The 25,325-nt window shown below is 40.5% G+C and overlaps 1 protein-coding gene across 2 annotated transcripts in view; it reads right to left on the reverse strand.

Annotated features, from left to right (window-relative positions):
- The window catches only part of ccm2l (CCM2 like scaffold protein), an 83,173-nt gene extending 70,610 nt beyond the window's left edge, over window positions 1–12,563 (reverse strand). For both annotated transcript variants that reach the window (XM_063041331.1, XM_063041330.1), the window contains exon 1: window positions 12,239–12,563. In XM_063041331.1, coding sequence (XP_062897401.1) covers window positions 12,239–12,268 — 30 coding nt within the window. In that variant the 5' untranslated portion in view covers window positions 12,269–12,563. The remainder of the gene's footprint in view (window positions 1–12,238) is intronic.
- Between the last annotated feature and the right edge of the window lie 12,762 nt (window positions 12,564–25,325).

The raw sequence follows: 25,325 nt of genomic DNA on the forward strand, positions 1-25,325 counted from the left end.
AATGCTTTCTTCAGAACATCTTAAATATCAGCTGGGAAGATAGAAGAACCAACATCAGCGTGCTAAATGAAGCAAAAACAACACACATTGTAGCCTACATCATCAAGAACCAACCAAGATGGAGCGGTCATTTTGTTCAGATGAAAGACGAACATCTGCCGAAACAAATCTTCTACTCCCAGCTTAAAGAAGGCAAACGTAAAAGAGACGGACAACAGAAGAGATTCAAAGACGTCTTAAAAGCCAACATGAAGAAATGTAACATCAACAATTAGGAAACCAATGCCAAGGACAGGAAACTCTGGCAAGCCATCATCAGAGAAGGAACAGAAAATTTTGAGGCCAACAGATGTGCAGAAATAGAAGAAAAAAGGGAAGAAAATGGAAAGAGAGGCAGCAACAACCAAAGCCCGATCTTCCAACTGGAACTACCTGTCCTGAATGCGGAAGAACTTTCAAAGCCAAGATTGGACTCATAAGCCACTTGAGAGCCCATAAATAGATCATTGGAATGAAGAACATCATCCTCGACCTTGAGGGATAGCCACCACAACAACAACTGCAGATGATGCAAATCCAGTGTAACACACACAAAATATTGGAGGAACATAAAACCATAAGGCCCAGAAGAAATAGGAGCAGAATTGGAACATTCGACCCAATGAGTCTGCTCCACCATTCTATCATGGTTGATTATTCTCTTGCCTTCTCCCCATAGCCTTTGATGCCCTGGTAAATCAAGAACCCATCAACCTCCACTTTAAATATACTCAGTGACTTGGCTTCCACAGCTGCCGGTAGCAATGAATTCCACAGAATACTGTTACGTATCCCGTAACTGGGTGGCCAAACCAGCAGAAATGGATCACTCAGTTGGAGTCTGGATCACTGGAACTAAGAAAGTTTTATTAAAGAAACAAGCAACACAGTACTCTAATCAAAAGGATAATAAATGCAACAGTTCAGCAATGATAAACACACATGTACACAGAATTAGGATAACAGGATCAATCAAGCTCTATCATCGTCTAGGGGTAAATGACCAGTTTCAAAGTGACACAAAATTCAGTTCAATTGAGTTCAGTTCAGTTCACAGTAATCACTGCCGTGGCGATGGACAGTGGGGGCAAGGAGAGAGAGAGAGAGCAAAAACGAATGAATATTCAAATGGCTTCCACACAGACCTTCGATATTCTTCGCAGTCAGCTTTTGGGCGAGCCCTTTGTGATGTCTTCTGAGGTCACCGACTGTGACCCCTCCGTTTCCAGATACGATCGTTTCTCTGCGGTGAACCTGGCACCCAGGCAAGGACGGACACACACCAGGTTCCTGCCGATCGTACCTTTCCACCCTGTGCGTCTATGGCTTGGTCCCGCGACCAGCCCACCAAAACTCCCACCGACTTGTGGGAGGCGCACCACTTCCAGGGTCTCGTTACCTCGTGGTGTCGTGTGTGTCTTGCCTTAGTGAACCTGTCCCTTTTTATCCCCCTGCTGGGGTATCGCCTGTTCATCACTTCAAACAGTTTAGGGTTCAAAGGGGAGCCGATCTTGACAGCTCTCCTTCCGTTAAACTCTCCCGTCCCTTCATTAACATCTCCAAATGCTGCTCCACTGTTTTCCTTATCTCTCTTTTTCCTGAAGACAGGTGGCAGACCAACTGCTGATCCCACTGGTGCCAGCACAGGACAGTTAACATCTTAGTCTATGTGTACTTTCGTCACAATACCCTCTTGCTAAAGAAATTCCTCCTCAGCTCTGTTCTAATTGGATGTCCCTCTGGTCTGAGTCTATGCCTTCTGGTTCAAGACTCACCCACTTCAATATTCATTAGGTTTCAATGTGATCCCCCCTTATTTTTCTAAATTCCAGTCAGTACAGACCCAGAACCATCTAATGCTACTCATGTGTTCACCCTTTCATTTCTGCAATCATTCTTGTGAATCTCTTCTAGACCGTCTCCACAGCCAACATATCTTTTCTTAGATAAAAGGGCCCAAAATTTCTCACAATACTACAAGTGCAGTCTGACAAATTCTTTATAAAACCTCAACATTACATCTTTGCTTTTGTATTCTAGTCCTTTGAAATGAATGCTAATATTGTATTTGCCTTTCTTACTAAGGACTCAACCTGCAAGTTAAGCTTCAGGAAACCCTGCACAAGGAATCCCAAGTCCCTTTGCGCCACTGATCTTTAAATTTTTCTTTCCCTTTTCGGAAAATAGTCAATGCCTTTATTCCTTCTATCAAATTGCATGACCATACACTTCCCTACACTATATTTCATCTGCTACTTCTTTGCCCATTCTCCCTTTTGCATACTCCCTACTTCCTGAACACTATTCACACTCCACCTATCTTTGCATCATCTGCAAACCTGGCCACAAAGATATCAATTCCTTCATCCAAATCATTCACATATAATGTGAAAAGCAGTCCCAACGCTGACGCCTGCAAAGACCAGCAGCCAACCAGAAAAGGGCTTCTTTCTTTCCACTCTTGGCCTCTTGCCAGTCAGCCAATTATTAATGCCTCCACAATCTTTCAGCTACCTCTTCAAGAACCCTGAGGTGTAGTTCATATGGTCTGGATGATTTACTTACCTTCAAACCTTTCACCTTCCTAAGCACCTTCAACTTAGTAATAACAACAACACTTACTTCTATCCCCAATACTCTTGAACTTCTGGCATACTGTTAGTGTCTTCCACAGTGAAGACTGACACAAAATACTTATTAAGTTTCTCCGCCATTTCTTTGTCTGCCATTTGCCATTACAACCTCTCCAGCATCATTTTCCAGCAATCTTTCAGGTCTCGTTTATTCTTTGTATATTTGAAAAAAACATTTAGCAAATTCTCTCCCCCTTCTGTGTATCCCCATTAATCTTCCCCCGACTCTCCCCCCCCCCCACCACCGAACTGATCCCGGCAAACAGCTTAAGTGCTACACCTGCCCATTCCCCTCTATTTAGCACCTCAAACAACCCTGCCAGTTGAGAACCTGTGAATCTGCTGGGGCATCTATCATTTCCAGTGTTCCTGATGCTGCCTCCTCTACATTGGTGAGACCCATCATAAATTGTGGGATTGCTTCGTCGAGTACCTCCTCTCCATCTGCCAAAAGCAGAACTTCCCAGTGGCTAAACATTTTAATTCCGATTCCTATCCCCATTCCAATATGTCGGTCCATGGCCGCCTTTTGTGCCACGATAAGGACATAATCAGGGTGGAGGAGCAACACCTTGTATTCCGCCTCGATAGCCTCCATCATGATGGCATGAATATCAATTTCTCCTTCCGGTTAAAAAAATCCCTTCCCCTCACCTATTGTATACTGTATCCCATGCTGGCTTTTCACTCTTCTCACCTGTCTATTACTTCCCCTGGGTCCCCTTCTTGGTAGTGTGGAGGAGCAGAGGGATCTCGGGGTACATGTCCACAGATCCCTGAAAGTTGCCTCACAGGTGGATAGGGTAGTTAAGAAAGCTTATGGGGTGTTAGCTTTCATAAATCAAGGGATAGAGTTTAAGAGTCACGTGTAATGATGCAGCTCTATAAAACTCTGGTTAGGCCACACTTGGAGTACTGTGTCCAGTTCTGATCACCTCACTATAGGAAGGATGTGAAAGCATTGGAAAGGGTACAGAGGAGATTTACCAGGATGCTGCCTGGGTTAGATAGTATGCATTATGATCAGAGATTAAGGGAACTAGGGCTTTACTCTTTGGAGAGAAGGAGGATGAGAGGAGACATGATAGAGGTATACAAGATATTAAGAGGAATAGATAGGGTGGATAGCCAGTGCCTCTTCCCCAAGGCACCACTGCTCAATACAAGAGGACATGGCTTTAAGGTAAGGGGTGGGAAGTTCAAGGGTGATATTAGAGGAAGGTTTTTTACTCAGAGAGTGGTTGGTGCGTGGAATGCACTGCCTGAGTCAGTGGTGGAGGCAGATACACTAGTGAAGTTTAAGAGACTACTAGACAGGTATATGGAGGAATCTAAGGTGGGGGCTTATATGGGAGGCAGGATTTGAGGGTCAGCACAACATTGTGGGCCGAAGGGCCTGTACTGTGCTGTACTATTCTATGTTCTATGTTCTCCTTCCCTGGTCCAGTCTTCTCTCCTATCAGATTCCTTCCTTTACCTCTAACCTTTCCTACCACCTGGCTTCACCCATCACCCTCTAGCTATCCTCCTTCCCTTATCCCCTCCTTTTTATTCTGGTGTCTTCCCCCTTTCTTTCCAGTCCTGAAGAATGGTCTTGGCTTAAAATGTTGACATGAGTGTTCTTTACCATGGAGGCTGCCTGACCTGTTGAGTTCCTCCAGCATTTTGCGTGTTTTGCTTTGGATTACCAGTGTCTGCAGAATTTCTTGTGTTTAAAATTTCTGGTATCCTTTTTATATTATTGGTTAGATTTCCTTTGTGTTTTATCCCTTCTCTCCTTATGGCTTTTTTATTTGTCTTCTGGTGGCTTTTAAAAGCTTCCCAATCCTCTGACATCAGACTCCATTTGCTTTATTGTACACCCTCTCCTTTGCTTGTAAGCTCTCTTTGACTTTTCTTGTCAGCCATGAGGGGGCCCACCTTAGAGCTCAGCAGATCAGGCAGAATCTATGGAGAGCAATTAAATGTTGATGTTTCAGGGTCAGACCCTTCATCAGAATCTTCATCAAGCAGTCAGCCCTTATGCGTTTTTTCTTTCAGTTACATCATAATTTAAGGCCTTAATACAGAGCAGTTGTAAATAATTCTGATTACATGGGCTGTCAATTTCAATCTGATCAGCACAGTCCTTTTACCAACCAATCAGTACACATTACATGTGGAAGACAGCTTCATTAACTTTGCCTTAATTGCTGGAATACGAGAAGGTCAAAATAAATATTTATGATTATTAGAGTATGGATAATTATTGAAACAGAAAACAAATTCTTTAAAAGCAGAGAGAGAGAGAGAAAAATAAAAAAAAATAAAAAAAATATATAAATAAAAGCAGGAAAATGGAGCTGATATTTCCCTTGCCAGTGCAAGAGCAATGGTCCAAATGATTCTTATGCTGCAAGTTCTTTAACTATAGTAGAATTACAGAAACTAATTAAGTCATTTTTGCAATAAAGAATAAATTATTCAACCAACGAATTGACCAGTGGTGAGCTAACACAGATAAATAATGAAATCACTACCAAGTTAAAATGGAAGAAAATCCATGTCCCACTTTTCCTTAAAATTCCATACAAAACTTCCACTTGACTGAAAAAGTCCACTCACATTAGGCAATGCCACTGGTGTGTAAAAATAATTACACTTCATTAACAAAAAAAATGGTAGCCACATTTTCTGCTCAAATACTGTACATGAGGAGCACAACCCAACATACATTGTCCTTGGTGAATATTTCCTAGGGAACACTGTAATCAGTTTTAAGTCTGATTTATATTATGCAAAATATTTGAAATTACCACCAACATCAAGTTATTAAAATTCTACTTTCCTCCCTTCTTTTGACATCCTCATCCATCTTGCTTTCTGATCTATTCTGAACTTGGAGCTTTCTTATTTGTTTTGTCCTGTCAGGAAATTCTAAACTGACTCCACCAAGCGTGCTTCGACTCGAACAGTTAGCAGTCCTTTCTCTCTTGGAATTTACAGCAAATGCACCAAATGTTTTAAAACATATTTTCCTCTATGCTCAGTATGTTAACTCATTTACATGAATTATATCAAATTTAATAACTATTTTTCTATTTAACAACGTGAAGAATATTAATACTCCGGAGGCATTATATTTCACCAATTATCAATCCCATACAATCTAATGCAGAGAAGATCCTCTATATTCCTGCAACAAGGCTTGTCAATGCATCTTTTCACGCAAGTCAAATTTCAATAGAGATATTGGTCTAGGTGTTTTCTTTCAGCAAGTTGTTTTCTTTACGATTGGTACATTACATCTCTACGTGCTATGTTATGTTTGAGCTTTGTTCAAATTATTAGGTTATGTTATTTCAAAGAATGACTTTAATTGTTTATTTTTGGAGCATGACCCAATTCAGTACAGAGAACCCAGCACAGTAAACCCCCCTTTTTTTAAAATGAGCATTTGTTATTTTGTGACAAATTAGGAACAGATCCGTGCTTCTAATTAATCACCACTTCAACCACACAGAATAAAACACTTGAAATCCCCAGTGGATGAAGCAGCGGTATACAGAGAGCAACAGACTTGGATTGTAAAACATGGGCTGCTTACTACCTTTTTATCTGTGATATGAATTATGTGTGTGCAGATTGCCAGCTGTTTGGCAAATTGGAAAGCCTGTGCTCTAGTGGTCAAGCAGCTTGAAATTTTCAAGTCTGTAGTTCATGATGTCAGTAATCAGGTAATAGGTAATATTAACTATTCCATCAGTTTGGGTTTTGACTATCAAGCTGCCCCATGCTGTATGCTTACTGTGCATGATGGTTCGGCCAATATCAGCAGAAATAACCACCAGTTCAACTCTGGCAATCTAAAGCGATTCTCAGTCTTCAAAGATCAAAGTAAATTTATTATCAAAGTATAATAACCGTATAATAAAAATATACTTACCGTATAATAATTGTAATAACCATATACTTATTATCAAAGTATAATAATCCAATAACCAGAATAGAATCAATGAAGGGCTGCACCAGCAGGGCGGACAACCCATATGCAAAAGACAACAAACTGTGCAAATAGAAAAAGAAAGCAAAAAAAGAAATAATAATTTAAAAAATGAACAAGGTATACAATGTCCCAATAGTAATATCTACAACTGGCATCATCCCAAATTCACCACGCAATAGCATCAAAACAATCAGGCCTATGCAGTAATATTTATCTAAATCTCCAGAAAGCCACTTTGAACCTGGTGGTGTGAGTCCTGGGGCTCCTGTACCTTCTTCCTGATGGGAGCAGTGAGAAAAGTGCGTGGCCTGATGATGGGTGCTGCTTTCCTGCGACAACATTTCGTGTAGATATTCTCAATGGTGAAGAGGTCTTAGCTTGTGAAGGACTGGGCTATATCCACTACTTTTTGGAGGATTTTCCATTCAAGGGCATTGCTGTTTCCATACCAGGCTGTGATGCAGCCAGTCAATACACTCTCCACTACACAACTACAGAAGTCTATCAAAGTTTTAGATGCCATGCCAAATTTTTGCAAACACCTAGGGAAATAGAGGCACTGCCAAGCTTTCTTCATAATTGCTCTTATATGCTGGGCCCAAAACAGGTCCTCTGAACTGATAACACTGAGGAACATAAGACTGCCAACCCTCCTATCTCTGATTTCCTTCAATAAGAACTGGCTCATAGACCTCTGGATTCTCCTCCTGAAGTCAACGATCAGCTCTTTGGTCTTGCTGACACTGAATAAGAGCTTTTTGTTTTCGCCATTCAGCCAGATTTCGAATCTTCCTCCTATGTGCTGATTTGTCACCACCTTTGATTCAGCCTACAACAATGGTGTCGTCAACAAACTTAAATATGGCATTAGAGGTGGAGGGATATGGTCCGTGTGCAGGTCAGTGGGACCAGGCAGAAAATGGTTCGGCACAGCCAAGAAGGGCCAAAAGGCCTGTTTCTGTGCTGTAGTTTCTATGGTTCTATGGTTCAGCACATAATCATAAGTGTAAACTGAGTAGAGCAGGGAGCTAAGCACACAGCCTTGTGGTGCACCTAAACTGATAGAGATTGTGGAAGAAGTGTTATTGCTAATCTGAACTGACTGTGGACTGCAGGTAAGGAAATCCAGGATCCAATTGCCAAAAAAAAAGTATTGAGTCCAAGATCTTGAATCTTACTGAATAGTTTATGATAATATTGAATGTGAAGCTGTAGTCGATAAAGAAACGTCCTGATGTATGCATTTTTGTTGTCCAGATGTTCCACGGTTGAGTGAAGAGCCAGTGAGATGACATCTCTGTGGACATGTTGTGACAGTAGGCAAGTCCAAATTACTTCTCAGGAAGAAGTTGCTATGTTGCATTACCAACCTCTCAAAACCTTTCATTACTGTGGATGAAAGTACTACCTGGACAATGGTCATTGAGGCCAGTTACCACATTCTCCTTAGGAACTGGTATAATTGAAGCCTGCTTAAAGCAGTTGGGTAGCTCAGACTGCCAGAGTGAGAGGCTAATGATTCTCAGTGAACACACTTACCAGTTGATCTGCCCTTGTGTTCAGTATTTGGCCAGGTACCCCATCTTGGCCTGATGTCTTCCATTGGTTCACCCTCCTGAAGGCTGCCCTCAGAGACTAAAATCACAGGATCATCAGAGGTTACGGGAGTTCGTGATAGTTCCTCCGTGCTTTGATGGTCAAACTGAGCATAGAAGGCATTGAGCATATCTGGAAGAGAAGCCCTGTTTTCACCCATGTTGCTTGACTTCACTTTGTAAGAGGTGTTAGCATTCAAACCCTGCCACAGCTGTCAAGCATTCTTCAGTGATTCAGGTTTAGTCCAGTACTGCCACCTTACCCATATGATATTTTTCCAGAGATCGTACCTGGATCTCTCTTAACTTTTTTCATTGCTGGACTTCAATGACTCTGATCTGGCCCTCAGCAGATTGTGGATCTCATGGTTTATCCAGGGTTTCTAGTTGGGGAAGACTCTGAATGAATGAATGATGAATGAGTGGATTAATATGAATGCATTCATGAATGAATGAATGAATTAATATGAGTGAATGGATTGTTGTCTTGCATTGTTTTTTCTGAGTTGAAAAACAGTGGTTTGAGTTGATATTCAAAGAATAAATAATCAGCAAGTGCTGAGCTTTACGAACATTATATATATATATATAATCAGATTTGAGCGTACAGGAGTTCAGTAAAGATACAAAAGCTTTAATAGCTATATCTCAGCATGAAGCACAGAGAAGGAAAAAGTTAAGTGGACAAGACAAAATGCCAGACGAGGCACGTAAAGGGGAAAGAAGGCTCTAGTGAGGACAGTCAATCTTATCAGAAGGTTCTGGGACAAATTAACCCATGTTAACATTTCAGAGAAGCAATTCTTGTGGAGGCTCTTGTTTGCCAGAGAAATCAACATGATTAGTAGCCAGACTTGCAGCTACTCAATAGTGTTGGAACTGTTTTGCCAATGACCGGCAAATTAATGATGTTGAATTTCAGCTCAGTCCAGTCTGATGTTAGAGCCATAAGTCATGTATCCCAATTTGCAACATTTTATTGTAAAATATCTCCCATTTTGCAGCATTTTATTGTAAACTCATGGTCTCTTCTCAAGAAGAGGGGAGTTCCATTCTTTTTTCTACAAAAAGAGAGCAGGAGACATAGTATGTATGTGGATTTCTCAGAAAAGTGGAATCCTCACTCATATTTTTCATATCCCTGTGAATTTTTCTGAAGACAAAAGGGCCACTGAATTTCCCAGTGATCACCATGGCAAAAACAGAGGTAAGGAGCTTTTCATAATGCTGTACTATTTTAGTGCATTATCCTGACTCTAAAACAACTACTGTAATGCCACTTCTAACATATTTTTTGACCATATATTGACTTGTGGGTAAACTGATTACTGTGGTATAAAGTGTTACGAGAATACACATAAAATTAAGATGTTTGCTGGCCTGGGCTAGCATCAGTGGCATCAGCAGTTGGTCTGCTACCTGCCCTCAGGGGAAGGAGAGATAAGGAACAATGGAGCAGCGTCTGGAGATGTGTAATGAAGGGATGTGGGAGAGAGAGCTGTCTGGAGCGGCTCCCCCCTTTGAACCCTGAACTGTTTGAAGTGATGGACAGGCGATACCCCAGCAGGGGGATAAAAAGGGCCAGGTTCGCTAAGACAGACACACACGCCACCCGAGGTAACGAGACCCTGGAAGCGGTGCGCTTCTCACGAGTGGGTGAGAAGTACCAGACAACGACAAGGGTGGAAAGGTACGATCAGCGGGAACCCGGTGTGTGTCCGCCCTTGCCTGGGTGCCGGGTTCACTGCAGAGGATCGACCGCATCTGGAGGAGGGGTCACAGTCGGTGACCTCAGGTGACATCACCAAGGACCCGCCCAAATGCTGTTTGTGAGCCATCCCGCTGGTCTGTGAGTGAAGCAGTGTTCTGAATGATCAGTTGTTCCTATTCTGTCTCTCTTCCCCCACCTTGTCCATCGCCATGGCAACGATTACTGCGAACTGAACTACAAACTGGACTGAACTTTGAGTCATTTTGAAATTGGTCATTTACCCTTAGACAACGATAGAGCTTGATTGATGCTGTTATCTTAATTCTGTGCACATGTGTGGTTATCATTGTTGAATTGTTGCATTTATTATCCTTTCGATTACTGTGTTGCTTGTTTCTTTAATAAAACTTTCTTAGTTCTAGTACTCCAGACTCCAACTGAGTGATCCATTTCTGCTGGTTTGGCAACCCAGTTACGGGGTACGTAACAAAAGCAAAAAAGTGAAATTCAATTTTAGACAATGGGTTCTGAGACACAAGAGGAAGTAAACCTTGACAAGTCTGTTTTTCTTTACCGTAATGGTGACTACTAATGAAAAGTATGTACCTGTAATTGACTATTTTGACTGTTTTGTGATATCCCAAGGTCATAAATATTTTTCTGTCTATAGGAGCAAACTAGTGTATCATATTTAATTAATAATCCTGATGATTTCAGATGCCAAGTAACTTACCATTTACATTAACCTTCTACATTCTATAGAAACCAATATGCTCTTGCTTGATGGATATCATGTTGACCTTGCATTTTTAGGATAATCCAGAATCAAAATGCTTACCCTTCTTGGGTTTTCCTTTTATTGCCCAGTCCCAGTGATCAGGGATCAGTCAAGCCAGCCCAAAGTAATGTAATTGCACAGATTTCACTGCTGAATTTACATTTTTAGAATAGATGGAAGAGTAGATAATGTTTGCGTCTCAGTGAATATACTCTGCTTTTCATGTTACTGACACATCAATAACCAGTACCTTCTAGACATCTCGAGTGATAAACCATAAATTAACTATGTAATGATTTCTTAATTTTGTTTTTCTAATAGGAGTCAGACCTGGCTGGGGAAGGGTATCTGCAAATATGAGGGCTGAATCATACAAGTGTTCCTGAGATGTCTTTAGACATCTAAAGCTTACTTTAGTATTAATAACATCTGTATGTTTTACTGCGCAGTTGCACCAACCATCAACTTTGCTGATTAGAGAACAAATTAATATTGCTTCCAATTCAAAATACTGCAAGCTTGGGCACTCTCAAACAGCCTTTCCCTTCCTTTTCTACTAATCATTCGATAGAGAGCTCTTATTGACTGTATGCTTGACTCCTTAGAAACTCCTTACAAATGAAGGAATTTCAAATCTAAAATAAAAGTAATAATAGATCAAAATCAATAAAATAGACTTGATATAACTTGTTAATTAGAGATAGCATATAATCTTAGGTATGTCCCCCATGTTACATCTTCCGGGATGATGGAGGATTTATTAGAAGCATTGACACGTTGTTTACTTTAAGCAAACTATCCAGTTAGAATCTCTCATTTAGATAAGAAAGAAATGTTACAAATCTTATCCAATGGAAACTCCTCTTATCCTTACAAAATTGTATAGTCTTACGATGCAATATTGAATGAACAAATACAAAAGACAACGGACTGAATACACAGCAATTGAATTCTATTTTAACAAAGAAGCTTCAACATAAAACTGTACTACTTAACTCAAGTCACCATTTCCACTGTACACTACCGTCCTGTGAAACATATGAAAAGCATGCTCTTTTACAGCACAGAATAAATTCTAAAACTGATATACATATATAAACTACTTAAATCAAGTTAAACGGTGTAATATAGATTGCCACTACCACAAATCTCAGCCATGGCTAAACAATGCCCTAAAATTAGTTGACCTAAGAAAGACCTGCACACACTTAAAGCTTCAGCTAGGTCAGAACTTTATCCTGATGGCAGAAAAGCTGCAATATTTCAACAAAAGAAATGTTAAAACATTTTCGTTGCATAAATAAAGTTTTATCATCTGGAATCCAGAACAATATTTAAAGAAGTTTGATAGATATGAGCTTCCCTAAAGGAAATAGTGGGTGTGTGTACCTCCAGAATCTGCACTGTTTCCACTGCATTATAGATTTAAAACATTTGAAATTTACAGTACATTCATGCATGTATTTCTGATTTACATCACATTATGAAAACTCTTACCTTCTTGCCTTTCTTGATCTCTACATCCATTGTGCTTTCATATCAGTTCTACACATTTCTTGTTTTGTTCTAGTGCTGTTACATGCAGGAAACTCTTAGTAGACTCCACCAAATAAGTAAACTTTTTTGAGCTTTTCCTCTCCAGGGACTGATAACAATATGCTATACATCAGCCTATTAAAATTTAGCAAATATTATCTCTGTGCCTACTTTGACAAAATTGACCAGCAATATATTTCAATTTTGACATGATGCTGATTTTTCCAGTGAGATTAACAATATTTCAGAAAATATTGCGATGTTAATTTTAGCCATTTCTTAAGGGCTGAATTAATTTCCCTAAATCACCAGAAAGGATTTGGAGTCACTTCCTCTGGATGTGTTCTTTCAGTACCTCCTGTTGGCTAATTGGTATTGTTCCATCACCATGACACCCAAGGAGCAGGAAATGACTTCTAATACCAGCTATTTCCTCAGCAAAGTTGTTACATTAACTTGACAGATATTAATAAAGTATTTCAGAGATCCTTTCAATTTCACAGTTAATTATTTTGTAAGAGAACTTTGTCTGAGCTCAATATTATTATCTTAAGCTCAATAAACTTATCATTGTTCAAAATTCTTTTTTCTGCTTAGCCCAGCAATAAGATCCTGTTTACTCTGAGGCAACTATGTTAGGCAGTCCCCATCATTTGCGTACCTGATCTGGGAATCCCAAAATGGACTTTACGAGCTCTGTCATGGGAAGAGATTACCAGGTAAAGGAAAATCTTTCAAGTGTATACTCAAAGTTTCTTAGAAGAAGTTTTTTCAGTCTTAACAGAGACTTTTCAATAACATGAAATTTCATTTTCTTCTTCTTTTTTGTTTTATGGCCGTTGGCAACCAGTTTTCAGTACATTACCGCCACCTGCTAGACTTCTTGTGGTCCAACCAAATATGTCCTGGAGTTCTTTACTTTAGACAATCTAGTTCAGCCTACAATTCTCTATTAGCATCACTCTGTATTTGCAATTCCTCGTGAATGCTTAATGTGCTCATTAGATAATGCCGCAAACTCCTATTCTTCCCTAATTTTGTCACGTTTTTGTGTAGTTGCATTACCTCAATTACATTGATTTCATCTACATCACTTGTAAGACTAAAATCGTCTTATTAAAAAAAAAGTAATTATCCCACGTTATACTTTTAAAATTGCTGTTTTTCCAAGTCTATCTGCTTTTTCAGATTTTCCTTTTCTTGGATCGTAGCCTGCAGTTGTTTACTGAGACCTCGGAGTTCTTCTTCATTTGCTTCCATGTTTTCATTTTATAATCTGAATGTAGATAATTCACTTTGCAACAAATTCCTTTTCCCTTTGTATCCTTGTAATAATTTCCTCCATTTTCCAATCTCTTTTCAACTCACCGTTGTTCTTGTCAGGTACTATTTGTTGTTGGAGTTCTGCACATTTACCCTGGGCTTCAACCATAAAATCTGAGGATTTTCCTTAAGTTTTGAAATAGTTCTTAAATTCTTGATCATTTGCGATAAGTATACTGCCATTAAGATTCCATCTCCCCTGCCTGTGAACTGTTGGATCCTCCATTCAGCATTTCTTTGACTTCTTCCCACCTAATCCCTTTAATACCAAGATATTTTTCTGCTGACTTGACGATAATTTTAATTTTCTCCGTTCTTTTGCTTGTTTGCACTGAACAATTAATTGCATCCACCATAAAAAGCACAAAATCCTTTCTACTTATTAAAAGTGTATCCTTATTTTTCATATTACAGCTCTCACAATTCACCAGTTTATTATTCCCTGTATTTGTTTGCTTCACAGCCTTTTTTTCAACAAATTCTTTCACTTCCTCTGCATAACTGATTCCTTGAGTTACTTTTACATATTGTATCTCAGCTGCCTTCTTGCTATAAATGCACACTCGATAAGCTGCGCTGTTCCTCACCACAATTGCAGCATTTCAGCCTAGCTCCCGCCTCACATTTCCCATATTCATGTTCTCCATCGCATCTCCCACATTTTTGTTTTCCTCGGCAGACCGCCGCAATGTGTCCGAATTTCTGACATTTATAGCATCTTAAAGGCAGTGGTATATATATTCTAACCGCATAACACATATGCCCTAAGTAAACGTTAGTCGGCAATCTCTCTTCATCAAAGTTAATCATTACCGATAAACTATCACACTTTTTCCCGTTTCTTGTAACTTTCAAACGTTTGGCCTCAATAATTTTTGCTCCTTTTATGTTCTGTTTAATCTCATCCATAGTAACTTCTGTTGGTATCCCCGAAATAACTCCTCTAGTCCACTTTCTATTGTTGGGTATTGAGCATTGTACTTCTTTGCCGTCTATTTTACATAATATCACTTTGCCTTGCTGAGCACTATCCCGACAAATCACTAATAGCGATCCATTTCATAAAATCTTTGCTCCTTTAATCTCGCCTATAATTTTGTTGAGCATCTTCATCAAACGAATCGGGTTCCAGTCACCAAAAGATGCCCCGTCTTCGCTAGTTTTATAATTGTTTTAATCTCATCTTCTTTCCATTGTTTTGCTATCCCGTTATGATCATCCGCTGATTCCTCAGAGTTTGATATCCTGTACCTCTGCTTTCTTTTCTTCCTCTTTCCATTCCGTTCCTCTTTCCCATTGACCTCCATCTCTAGTTCACTTCCACTCTCACCAAAAACTTCCTTCAACAGCTTGACTCTTTCCTTGATGTTCTCTCTCTCCCCGCCATTTTCCAGTCAGCAAAACCCCAACTTAGTTCCTACCTATGAAGCAATCTTTTCAGGCCATTTCATTTCCTTTTCTGTACATCACTTTATAAATCACTCTTCAAGAGTGGGTAGAACATAGAACATAGAATAGTACAGCACAGTCCAGGCCCTTTGGCCCACAATGTTGTGCCGACCCTCAAACCCTGCCTCCCATATAAGCCCCCACCTTAAATTCCTCCATATACCTGTCTAGTAGTCTCTTAAACTTCACGAGTGTATCTGCCTCCACCAATGACTCAGGCAGTGCATTCCATGCACCAACCACTCTCTGAGTAAAAAACCTCCCTCTAATATCCCCCTTGAACTTCCCACCCCTTACCTTAAAGCCATGTCCTCTTGTATTGAGCAGTGGTGCCCTGGGGAAGAGATGCTGGCTATCCACTCTATCTATTCCTCTTATTATCTTGTACACCTCTATCATGTCTCCTCTCATCCTCCTTCTCTCCAAAGAGTAAAGCCCTAGCTCCCTTAATCTCTGATCATAATGCATACTCTCTAAACCAGGCAGCATCCTCGTAGATCTCCTCTGTACCTTTTCCAATGCTTCCACATCCTTCCTATAGTGAGGCAACCAGAACTGGACACAGTACTCCAAGTGTGGCCTAACCAGAGTTTTATAGAGCTGCATCATTACATCGCGACTCTTAAACTCTATCCCTCGACTTGTGAAAGCTATCACCCCATAAGCTTTCTTAACTACCCTATCCACCTGCGAGGCAACTTTCAGGTATCTGTGGACATGTACCCCCAGATCCCTCTGCTCCTCCACACTACCAAGTATCCTGCCATTTACTTTGTACTCTGCCTTGGAGTTTGTCCTTTGTGAGGGGATCCAGGAGTGCCCCTATTAACTGTTTGGAGAGAGACATTCATCATTGATGGGTTGTTTGGAAAGGAGAGACACACAGAGTTATTTACCACCAATATGTTGCTTTTGAAAAGAGAGAGAGAGAGAGAGAGAGACGAAGATTAATGGTTGGACTGTCACTTTAAGGCATTGGAAGTAACTTTGGATTTTTACTGAGTTTGGAGTTCGAGACAGCACCGAGCAGCTCAAAGGTTGCTATGGTGACTGAAGGCAGTGGACACTCGATGTTATGATTTTCAGCTGGTTATTGATGTTACTTCCAAGGACAGGTTGCCTGATTGTGCACTCCTTTACAGACAAAGGAACGAGGGACTCTTTGAATGACAGGTGATGCTCAGCCTGGTGAAATAAATGGGAGGTCAGATGATACAGACCTCAGGACACACGATCTGGACAGTGGATGAGCATTGCTGTGCCCACAGAGAAAGTGGGTTTTGGAGGATCGATCAGGCGGATCGATCCAGATTGCTATTCCATTGGTGAAGAAGGGGTTGACTGGTGGGGAGTTGTCTATGTGTCCACCCTCGCCTGGGTGATAGCTCCGCCACAGGAAACCGGTCCCCCTGGTTAAAAGTCACAGTCGGTGACTTGTAAAGGATTTCGGAGGACGACGAGAAGATTGATGGCATCAGCTCACCTGAAGACTCAACTCACTCACTCTCTCTCCCCATCACTACTCAACTAAATAACATGAACTGAACTGAACTTTACTCAACATCGTAAGACTGTATCTTTTTACCCCTAGACTTAAAGAAGCTTGGTTTTTTATACATATATATATTTCCACACTTACTGTTATATATAATTATTGCTAACCTGCTTGATTTATTTACATTTATATTACTGTATTGCGTAGTTACTAATAAATATCAGTAGTTTATAGCAATACGAGACTCCAAAGTGTTTTCTATCTCTGCTGGTTCTTAACCCCCGTCACGGGGTACATGACACCTTCCAAAGTGTACCACCTCACACTTCTCTGGGTTGAACGCCATCTGCCACTTCTCAGTCCACTTCTGCATCCTATCAATGTCTCTCTGCAATCTTTGACAATCCTCTACACTATCTACAACACCACCTACCTTTGTGTCATCTGCAAACTTGCCAACCCACCCTTCTGCCCCCACATCCAGGTCGTTAATAATAATCACGAAAAGTAGAGGTCACAGAACAGATCCTTGTGGGACACCACTAGTCACAATCCTCCAATCTGAATGTACTCCCTCCACCACCACCCTCTGCCTTCTGCAGCCAAGCCAATTCTGAATCCACCTGGCCAAACTTCCCTGGATCCCATGCCTTCTGACTTTCTGAATAAGCCTACTGTGTGGAACCTTGTCAAATGCCTTACTAAAATCCATATAGATTAGATCCACTACACTACCCTCACCTATATGCCTGGTCACCTCCTCAAAGAACTCTATCAGGCTTGTTAGACACAATCTGCCCTTCACAAAGCCAAGCTGATTGTCCCTGCTCAGACCATGATTCTCTAAATGCCCAGAGATACTATCTCTAAGAATCTTTTCCAACAGCTTTCCCACCACAGATGTAAGGCTCACTGGTCTATAATTACCCGGACTATCCCTACTACCTTTTTTGAACAAGGGGACAACATTCGCCTCCCTCCAATCCTCCGGTACCATTCCTGTGGACAACGAGGACATAAAGATTCTAGCCAGAGGCTCAGCAATCTCTTCCCTCACCTCGTGGAGCAGCCAGGGGAATATTCCATCAGGCCCCGGGGACTTATCCGTCCTAATATATTTTAACAACTCCAACACCTCCTCTCCCTTAATGTCAATATGCTCCAGAACATCAACCTCACTCATATTGTCCTCACCATCATCAAGTTCCCTCTCATTGGTGAATACCGAAGAGAAGTATTCGTTGAGGACCTCTCTCACTTCCACAGCCTCCAGGCACATCTTCCCAGCTTTATCTCTAATCGGTCCTACCTTCACTCCTGTCATCCTTTTTTTTTCACATAATTGAAGAATGCCTTGGGGTTTTCCTTTACCCTACTCGCCAAGGCCTTCTCATGCCCCCTTCTTGCTCTTCTCAGCCCCTTCTTAAGCTCCTTTCTTGCTACCCTATATTCCTCAATAGACCCATCTGATCCTTGCTTCCTAAACCTCATGTATGCTGCCTTCTTCCTCCTGACTAGATTTTCCACCTCACTTGTCACCCATGGTTCTTTCACCCTACCATTCTTTATCTTCCTCACCGGTACAAATTTATCCCTAACATCCTGCAAGAGATCTCTAAACATCGATCACATGTCCATAGTACATTTCCCTGCAAAAACATCATCCCAATTCACACCCGCAAGTTCTACCCTTATAGCCTCATAATTTGCCCTTCCCCAATTAAAAATTTTCCTGTCCTCTCTGATTCTATCCTTTTCCATGATAATGCTAAAGGCCAGGGAGCGGTGGTCACTGTCCCCCAGATGCTCACCCACTGACAGATCTATGACCTGACCCGCTTCACTACCTAGTAGTAGATCTAGTATTGCATTCCCCCTAGTCAGCCTGTCCACATACTGTGACAGGAATCCGTCCTGGACACACTTAACAAACTCTGCCCCATCTGAACCCTTGGAACTAATCAGGTGCCAATCAATATTAGGGAAGTTAAAGTCACCCATGATAACAACCCTGTTATTTTTGCATCATTCCGAAATCTGCCTCCCAATCTGCTCCTCTGTATCTCTGCTGCTACCAGGGGGCCTATAGAATACTCCCAATAGAGTAACTGCTCCCTTCCTGTTCCTGATTTCCACCCATACTGACTCAAAAGAGGTGTAGGTAAGCTCATTGGAAAGAATTGTTCAATTCAATCAAAACTAACAAAAAGAAACTGAAGGTAGTATTCTCAAAATGCTTTATTAACCTTCTAGGACCATTTCCTAATTGTCTGATATGTAGCACATTAGTGTAATCAAGGCTAATGATTTGATGATGACCATGTTAATTCAATGTCATTATTCTGAAATTGGAAGTGGTCATCAAGATGTGCAGATGAAGGAAATCTGTTGAAAGGACAATTAACCCGGTCATGCAGTCTGAAAATCCTTGCGAAGTTTTACTGAATAATGTTACTCAATACTTTCCTGACACATTCTTTGATCTGCACATGGTGTTCCATTAGTCTAGATCACACAACCGAGTGCATTTGCAGACCTCAATTACCCCATTATCACTAGACTTAGTATCTCAGTGTTAACCAACAGTAATAACAGGTTACAGTTTAATTGGAAAGACAATAGAATAATGAATACAATAATTAGAATTTGCATTTCTAAGGGACAAGATTATTAGTTTACATGCAGTATTCTGTGCCTTGATTTTCCTTGGCTAAAACATATCTTTAAGAATTCAGTTGAAGAAAAGCTCCTTTCAGCAATGTATTCTACTTATAGTCTCACTATGTCAGTTTTGAACTTACTTGCATGCACTTGGTTTTCCTCTTTATATTTTTATGTGGCAGCCATGTTTGCTAATATTATTTCAAATTGTATGACGTTAAACAAATGTTGTAGACAATGTTAGAATTATATGGAGGATCAATATTACCATTTCACATTTAGAACAATCAAAGTTTAAACTTCTTGGACCATGCACAAGAATTTGTTCATCAACCACTAGAATGTAACTCCATTCATTGTACCTTTTGGCTTTATTTATTATTAACATGTATACTCTTAACACTGTGAACTTCATGTAAAAAGGATTGTTATTGCATCCTGTTATGACAATAAACTGATCTAGTCTAACCTGGAAATATATAATAAGAAGAATTCAACAATTTAAACAGTGGAGTTGATTATTTTTGATTAAGTCATTTCTCATTCTCAGGATTGGTGTACCACATTTGGAGTAGTGTTCAGCTTTTCCCTAGAACTGGCACAGTGTTGGGATTTATGGTGTCCCTCAAATGGTATTGGGTGGGAATATGTAAAATGAACAGGAAACCAGACGCTGGTATGGATTTTAATCAATATTTCAATATCAATCCCCTGCTGGATAGTAGCTGTAATGTGCTTGCCTTCTGCTTGAAAGGTTGCAGGCTCAAAACATGTAATCTAGGCTGAGACTTTAATCCAGAGAGGTGTTATCTAAATTCAAAAGCCATCTCTCATTTCAGATAGATGTAAACGTGTTCCTTGTATTCTTTTTCTCATTATTAGGCAATGCAGAGTAACAATCCTTGATCTAGTTTCTGGTTATTGAGGCTAGGATGTGTGTCTACAAACTCACTGCTACATTTACCTGTGTAATACTAATGCTTCAAATGAAGCAGTTAAGTGGAAGTGTTTTGAACCAGAGATATATACATAAATATAACTTGTCTCGGTATGATCTAAACATTTTTTGTTAATACTGAAGTACAGTTTGCATAGAACATTAGAACACAGGGACACACCATTTGGTCCATAATATTCAAAGTGACCATGATATCAATTTAAACCAATTCCATCTTCTTGCAAATGGTTTATATTCCTCTATGTGCCTGTCTAAACGACTTTAAACATTGCTATCATACCTGCTTTCATAACCTCCCTGGCAGTGTTTTCTAGGCTCATAAATGTCCTTTAAACCTTCCACACTTCCACCTTCAACCTATGCCTTCTAGTAATCAACATTTCTATCTTGGGAAGAAAGGACTCTTGATTATCTACTCTATTTATGCCCCTCATAGATTTTATATTTCAATCAAATTGCCTCTCAGCCTTCCACCATCCAGAAAAAACAATTCAGATTTGTTTAATCTCTTCTTATAGCTAATAAACTCCAATCCAATCACCATCCTAGTGAACCTCTCCAAAACTTCTGCATTCTTCATGTAATGCTTCACGCAAGACTTAAACTGAGGCCTATCTGAGGTTTTATACAGTAGCAACATGCGTTTTCAACTTTTATGTATAATACTCCGAACGATAAACGCAAGTGTGCCATACGGCTTTTTTTCCCCACCCCATCTACTCATGTTGGCATGTGGCCAAGTGGTTAAGACATTCATCTAGTGGTTTGAAGGTCGCTAGTTCAAGCCTTGGCTGAGGCAGCGTGTGTGTCCTTGAGCAAGGCACTTAACCACACATTGCTCTGCGACGACACTGGTATCAAGCTGTATGGGTCCTAATGCCCTTCCCTTGGACAACATTGGTGGCGTGGAGAGGGGAGACTTGCAGCATGGGCAACTGCTGGTCTTCCGTACAACCTTGCCCAGGCCTGCGCCCTGGAAACCTTCCAAGGCACAAATCCCTGATTGGATGCCTATAAAATCTACTCATGTTGCCATTTTCAGGGAGCTATGGACTTGCACCTCAGGATCCATCCCTCTTTGTTTTAGTGTATAGTTTTCCCTTACATTTGACCTGCCAAAATTTAACACCTCACATTTGTCTAGATTAAATTTCATCTAGTATTCCCTGTCCACAATTCCAAATGTTCTATATCTTGTTCAATTCTTTGACAAAACTTCCTTACTATCACCAACCATGCTAAATCACAAGCAATAGCAATGGTTCTTGTGGAATACCACTGGTCACATATCTTCAATCTGTGTAAAGCCCCTCCATCACGACCCTCTGCCTTCCTTGTCCAAGTCAAATTTTAATCCAATCTACCAAGACTCCATGTGCCATGAGGGATCATGTTGAATGTTTTATAAAGTCCATATATATAACATCCATTGCCCTACCATCTTTGTCACCTTCTCAAAAAGGCTCTATTTAGTTAGTGATTTGTGACCTTCTCTACACAAAGCTAGGCTGAATTATCTCTAATAGGTCTCAGCTTTTCCAGATGTGAATAGTTATTTGTTTTTCACAGGCAAAAGATGGGTTGCACAGACAAATTGATCAAAAATTAAAAATAGAGGAACAAAATACATTCATCAACTTATTTAAGTAGGACCTCCTATGTCATTAAACTGAGCCTCCTCCTGTCCTCGCAAGTCAATGTAATTTTTTCAATGCAAGAACGGAGAGAAATTTAGTCTTTTTTTGGTACTTCTGTACTTCTGTTTTTCTTTCCTCAGGGACTTGTTCAACTTGTTCACCAATCATGTCTTTCTTCAATCATCATCTTTTACAACATATGATGTGAATGCTACTATCTTGAATCTTAACATTGTACATTATTTTGTAAGCAATCTAATGTTTTGTTGCCGAATTTGATCGTTTTTCAATTGTCTGTTCTTGTCCTAAAATGTAAGATCAGGAAGGAAACAAGTTTGATCCTGAATTAAGGATACACAATAGAAGATATTCATAGAAATAGAAATCAAGATATTAAATCAAAAAAGGGGACAAACATTAACGTAACAAATTAATATTATGTTAGAAATTCAGAGCTCCCTTACCTTCAACATGTTTTTGAAATACATGTTCTTGATGTTTATACCTTCTCCAAATGAGTGATTCAATATTAATTGCTATCCATTTTTCAATGAAAATAAATTGTAAAACAATACATTCACCAACTGTACTTTTTAAATAATCAGTCCCTCACTAAACAAGATCATTCATTGGACTTCAGCAAATCTCTCTTCTAATACAGACCTGCAGCTGGTGAAGCAATCTTATGAAGGTAAGGAGTAACATATAATTTGACAGATGAACTCAGTGGGTCAAGCTACATCTGTGGCGCAAAAGTAATTGTCAAAATTTCTGCATCAGGGCAATTTCTTTCTCTCCACAGATGCTGTTCGGCCTGCTCAGTTTCTTCAGCAGATTGTTGTTCCAGATTCTAACATCTGCAGCCTCTTGTGTCTTCATGAAGTAAGGAGTTGAGTCTCTTGATGTGGAAATTGCCATCTCTGACATTCTATAATTGCTTAGTGCTTGGCCTGTGTCACTTTCCAGTCGATGGTAATTTCCAGGATGTTCCTTTTCAGTCCATGAATCTGTAATGATTGCTGTCTGTACTCTGGGAAATGAGCTCCCCTCTATTTAAGTAGAGAGCCTCTGTCAAAAGAACATAGGAAACAGAAGCAGCAGTAGGTGATTAGGCCCTCAAGCCTCCCCCAACCATTCATTATGATCATGATTGATTTAAGTTGGGCCTCTTCTATGCCAGATCCCTGTAGCCTTCAATTCCTTGATCTTTCCAAAAAATCTACCTCTACTTCAAATAGTTACCTGGCCTCTACAACTTTCTATCTCTGTGAGAAGAAATTTCTACGCACCTTGGTTTTCGATGACTGACCCCTTATCTTGAAATTACGTCCTCTCATTAAGTCCCTTACACAATGAAAACATCTCAATATTTACCTCATCATGTCACCTTAGAACCTAGTTTATTTTTCAATAAGCTCCTCAACCCCATTCTTCTATACTCCAAGGAATACAGACCCAACCTATTTGCCTCCAACCTGATGGCATGAACAATGACTTCTCTAACTTCTGTTAATGCCCCACTTCCCCTTCATACCCCATCCCTTATTTATTTATTATTTTTTCCCTCTCTCTCTTTTTACTCCCTCTGTCCCTCTCACTAGAACTCCTTGCCTGCTCTCCATCCTCTGGGCTCCCCTCCCCCTTTCTTTCTCCCTAGGCCTCCTGTCCCATGATTCTCTCCCTTCTCCAGCCTCATATCCCTTTTGCCAATCAACTTTCCAGCTCTTGGCTCCATCCCTCCCCCTCCTGTCTTCTCCTATCATTTCGGATCTCCCCATCCTCCTCCCAATTTCAAATCTCTTACTATCGTACCTCTTCCTATAGATGCTGCCTGGCCTGCTGCGTTCACCAGCATTTTCAGGCCAGCCTGGACTCCCAAGTGCATGCCATTTCAACTGTCCATGGCAAATGTAATATTAGCATTCATTTCAAGAGGACTAGAATATAAAAGCAAAGATGTAATGCTAACATTACACCGCCTTCCTTACCACCAACACATCCTGCAAATTAAGACCCTAAGACAAGACCATAAGACAAAGGAGCAGAAGTTGGCCATTTGGCCCATCGAGTCTGCTCCGCCATTTTATCATGAGCTATTCTCCCATTTAGTCCCACTCCCCCGCCTTCTCGCCATAACCTTTGATGCCCTGGCTACTCAAATACCTATCAATCTCTGCCTTAAATACACCCATTGACTTGGCCTCCACTGCTGCCCACGGCAACAAATTCCATAGATTCACCACCCTCTGACTAAAAAAATTTCTTCGCATTTCTGTTCTGAATAGGTGCCCTTCAATCCTTAAGTCATGCCCTCTCGTACTAGACTCCCCCATCATGGGAAACAACTTTGCCACATCCACTCTGTCCATGTCTTTCAACATTCGCAATGTTTCTATGAGGTCTCCCCTCATTCTTCTAAACTCCAAGGAATACAGTCCAAGAGCAGACAAACGTTCCTCATATGTTAACCCTCTCTTTCCCGGAATCATTCTAGTGAATCTTCTCTGTACCCTCTCCAACGTCAGCACATCCTTTCTTAAATAAGGAGACCAAAACTGCCCACAGTACTCCAAATGAGGTCTCACCAGTGCCTTATAGAGCCTCAACATCACATCCCTGCTCCTATACTCTATTCCTCTAGAAATGAATGCCAACATTGCATTCGCCTTCTTCACTACTGACTCAACCTGGAGGTTAACTTTAAGGGTATCCTGTACAAGGACTCCCAAGTCCCGCTGCATCTCAGAACTTTGAATTCTTTCCCCATATAAATAATAGTCTGCCCGTTTATTTTTTCTGCCAAAGTGCATAACCATACACTTTCCAACATTGTACTTCATTTGCCACTTCTCTGCCTATTCTTCCAATCTATCCAAGTCTCTCTGCAGACTCTCCGTTTCCTTAGCACTACCGGCCCCTTCACCTATCTTTGTATCGTCAGCAAACTTAGCCACAAAGCCATCTATTCCATAATCCAAATCATTGATGTACAATGTAAAAAGAAGTGGCCCTAACACGGACCCCTGTGGAACACCACTGGTAACCGGCAGCCAACCAGAATAGGATCCCTTTATTCCCACTCTCTGTTTCCTTCCAATCAGCCAACGCTCTATCCACGTACGTAACTTTCCCGTAATTCCATGGGCTCTTATCTTGTTAAGTAGCCTCATGTGTGGCACCTTGTCAAAGGCCTTCTGAAAATCCAAATATACAACATCCATTGCATCTCCCTTGTCTAGCCTACTGGTAATTTCCTCAAAAAATTGTAATAGGATTGTCAGGCAAGATTTTCCTTTAAGGAATCCATGCTGAGTTCTGCCTATCTTGTCATATGCCTCCAGGTACTCTGTAACCTCATCCTTCACAATCGACTCCAACAACTTCCCAACCACCGATGTCAAGCTAACAGGTCTTTAAGTTCCTTTTTGCTTCCTTGCCCCCTTCTTAAATAGCGGAGTGACATTTGCAATCTTCCAGTCCTCCGGAACCATGCCAGAATCTATCGACTTTTGAAAGATCATTGCT

Source organism: Mobula hypostoma, chromosome 2 (genome assembly GCF_963921235.1).
Source record: "Mobula hypostoma chromosome 2, sMobHyp1.1, whole genome shotgun sequence".
NCBI classification, from domain to species: domain Eukaryota; kingdom Metazoa; phylum Chordata; class Chondrichthyes; order Myliobatiformes; family Myliobatidae; genus Mobula; species Mobula hypostoma.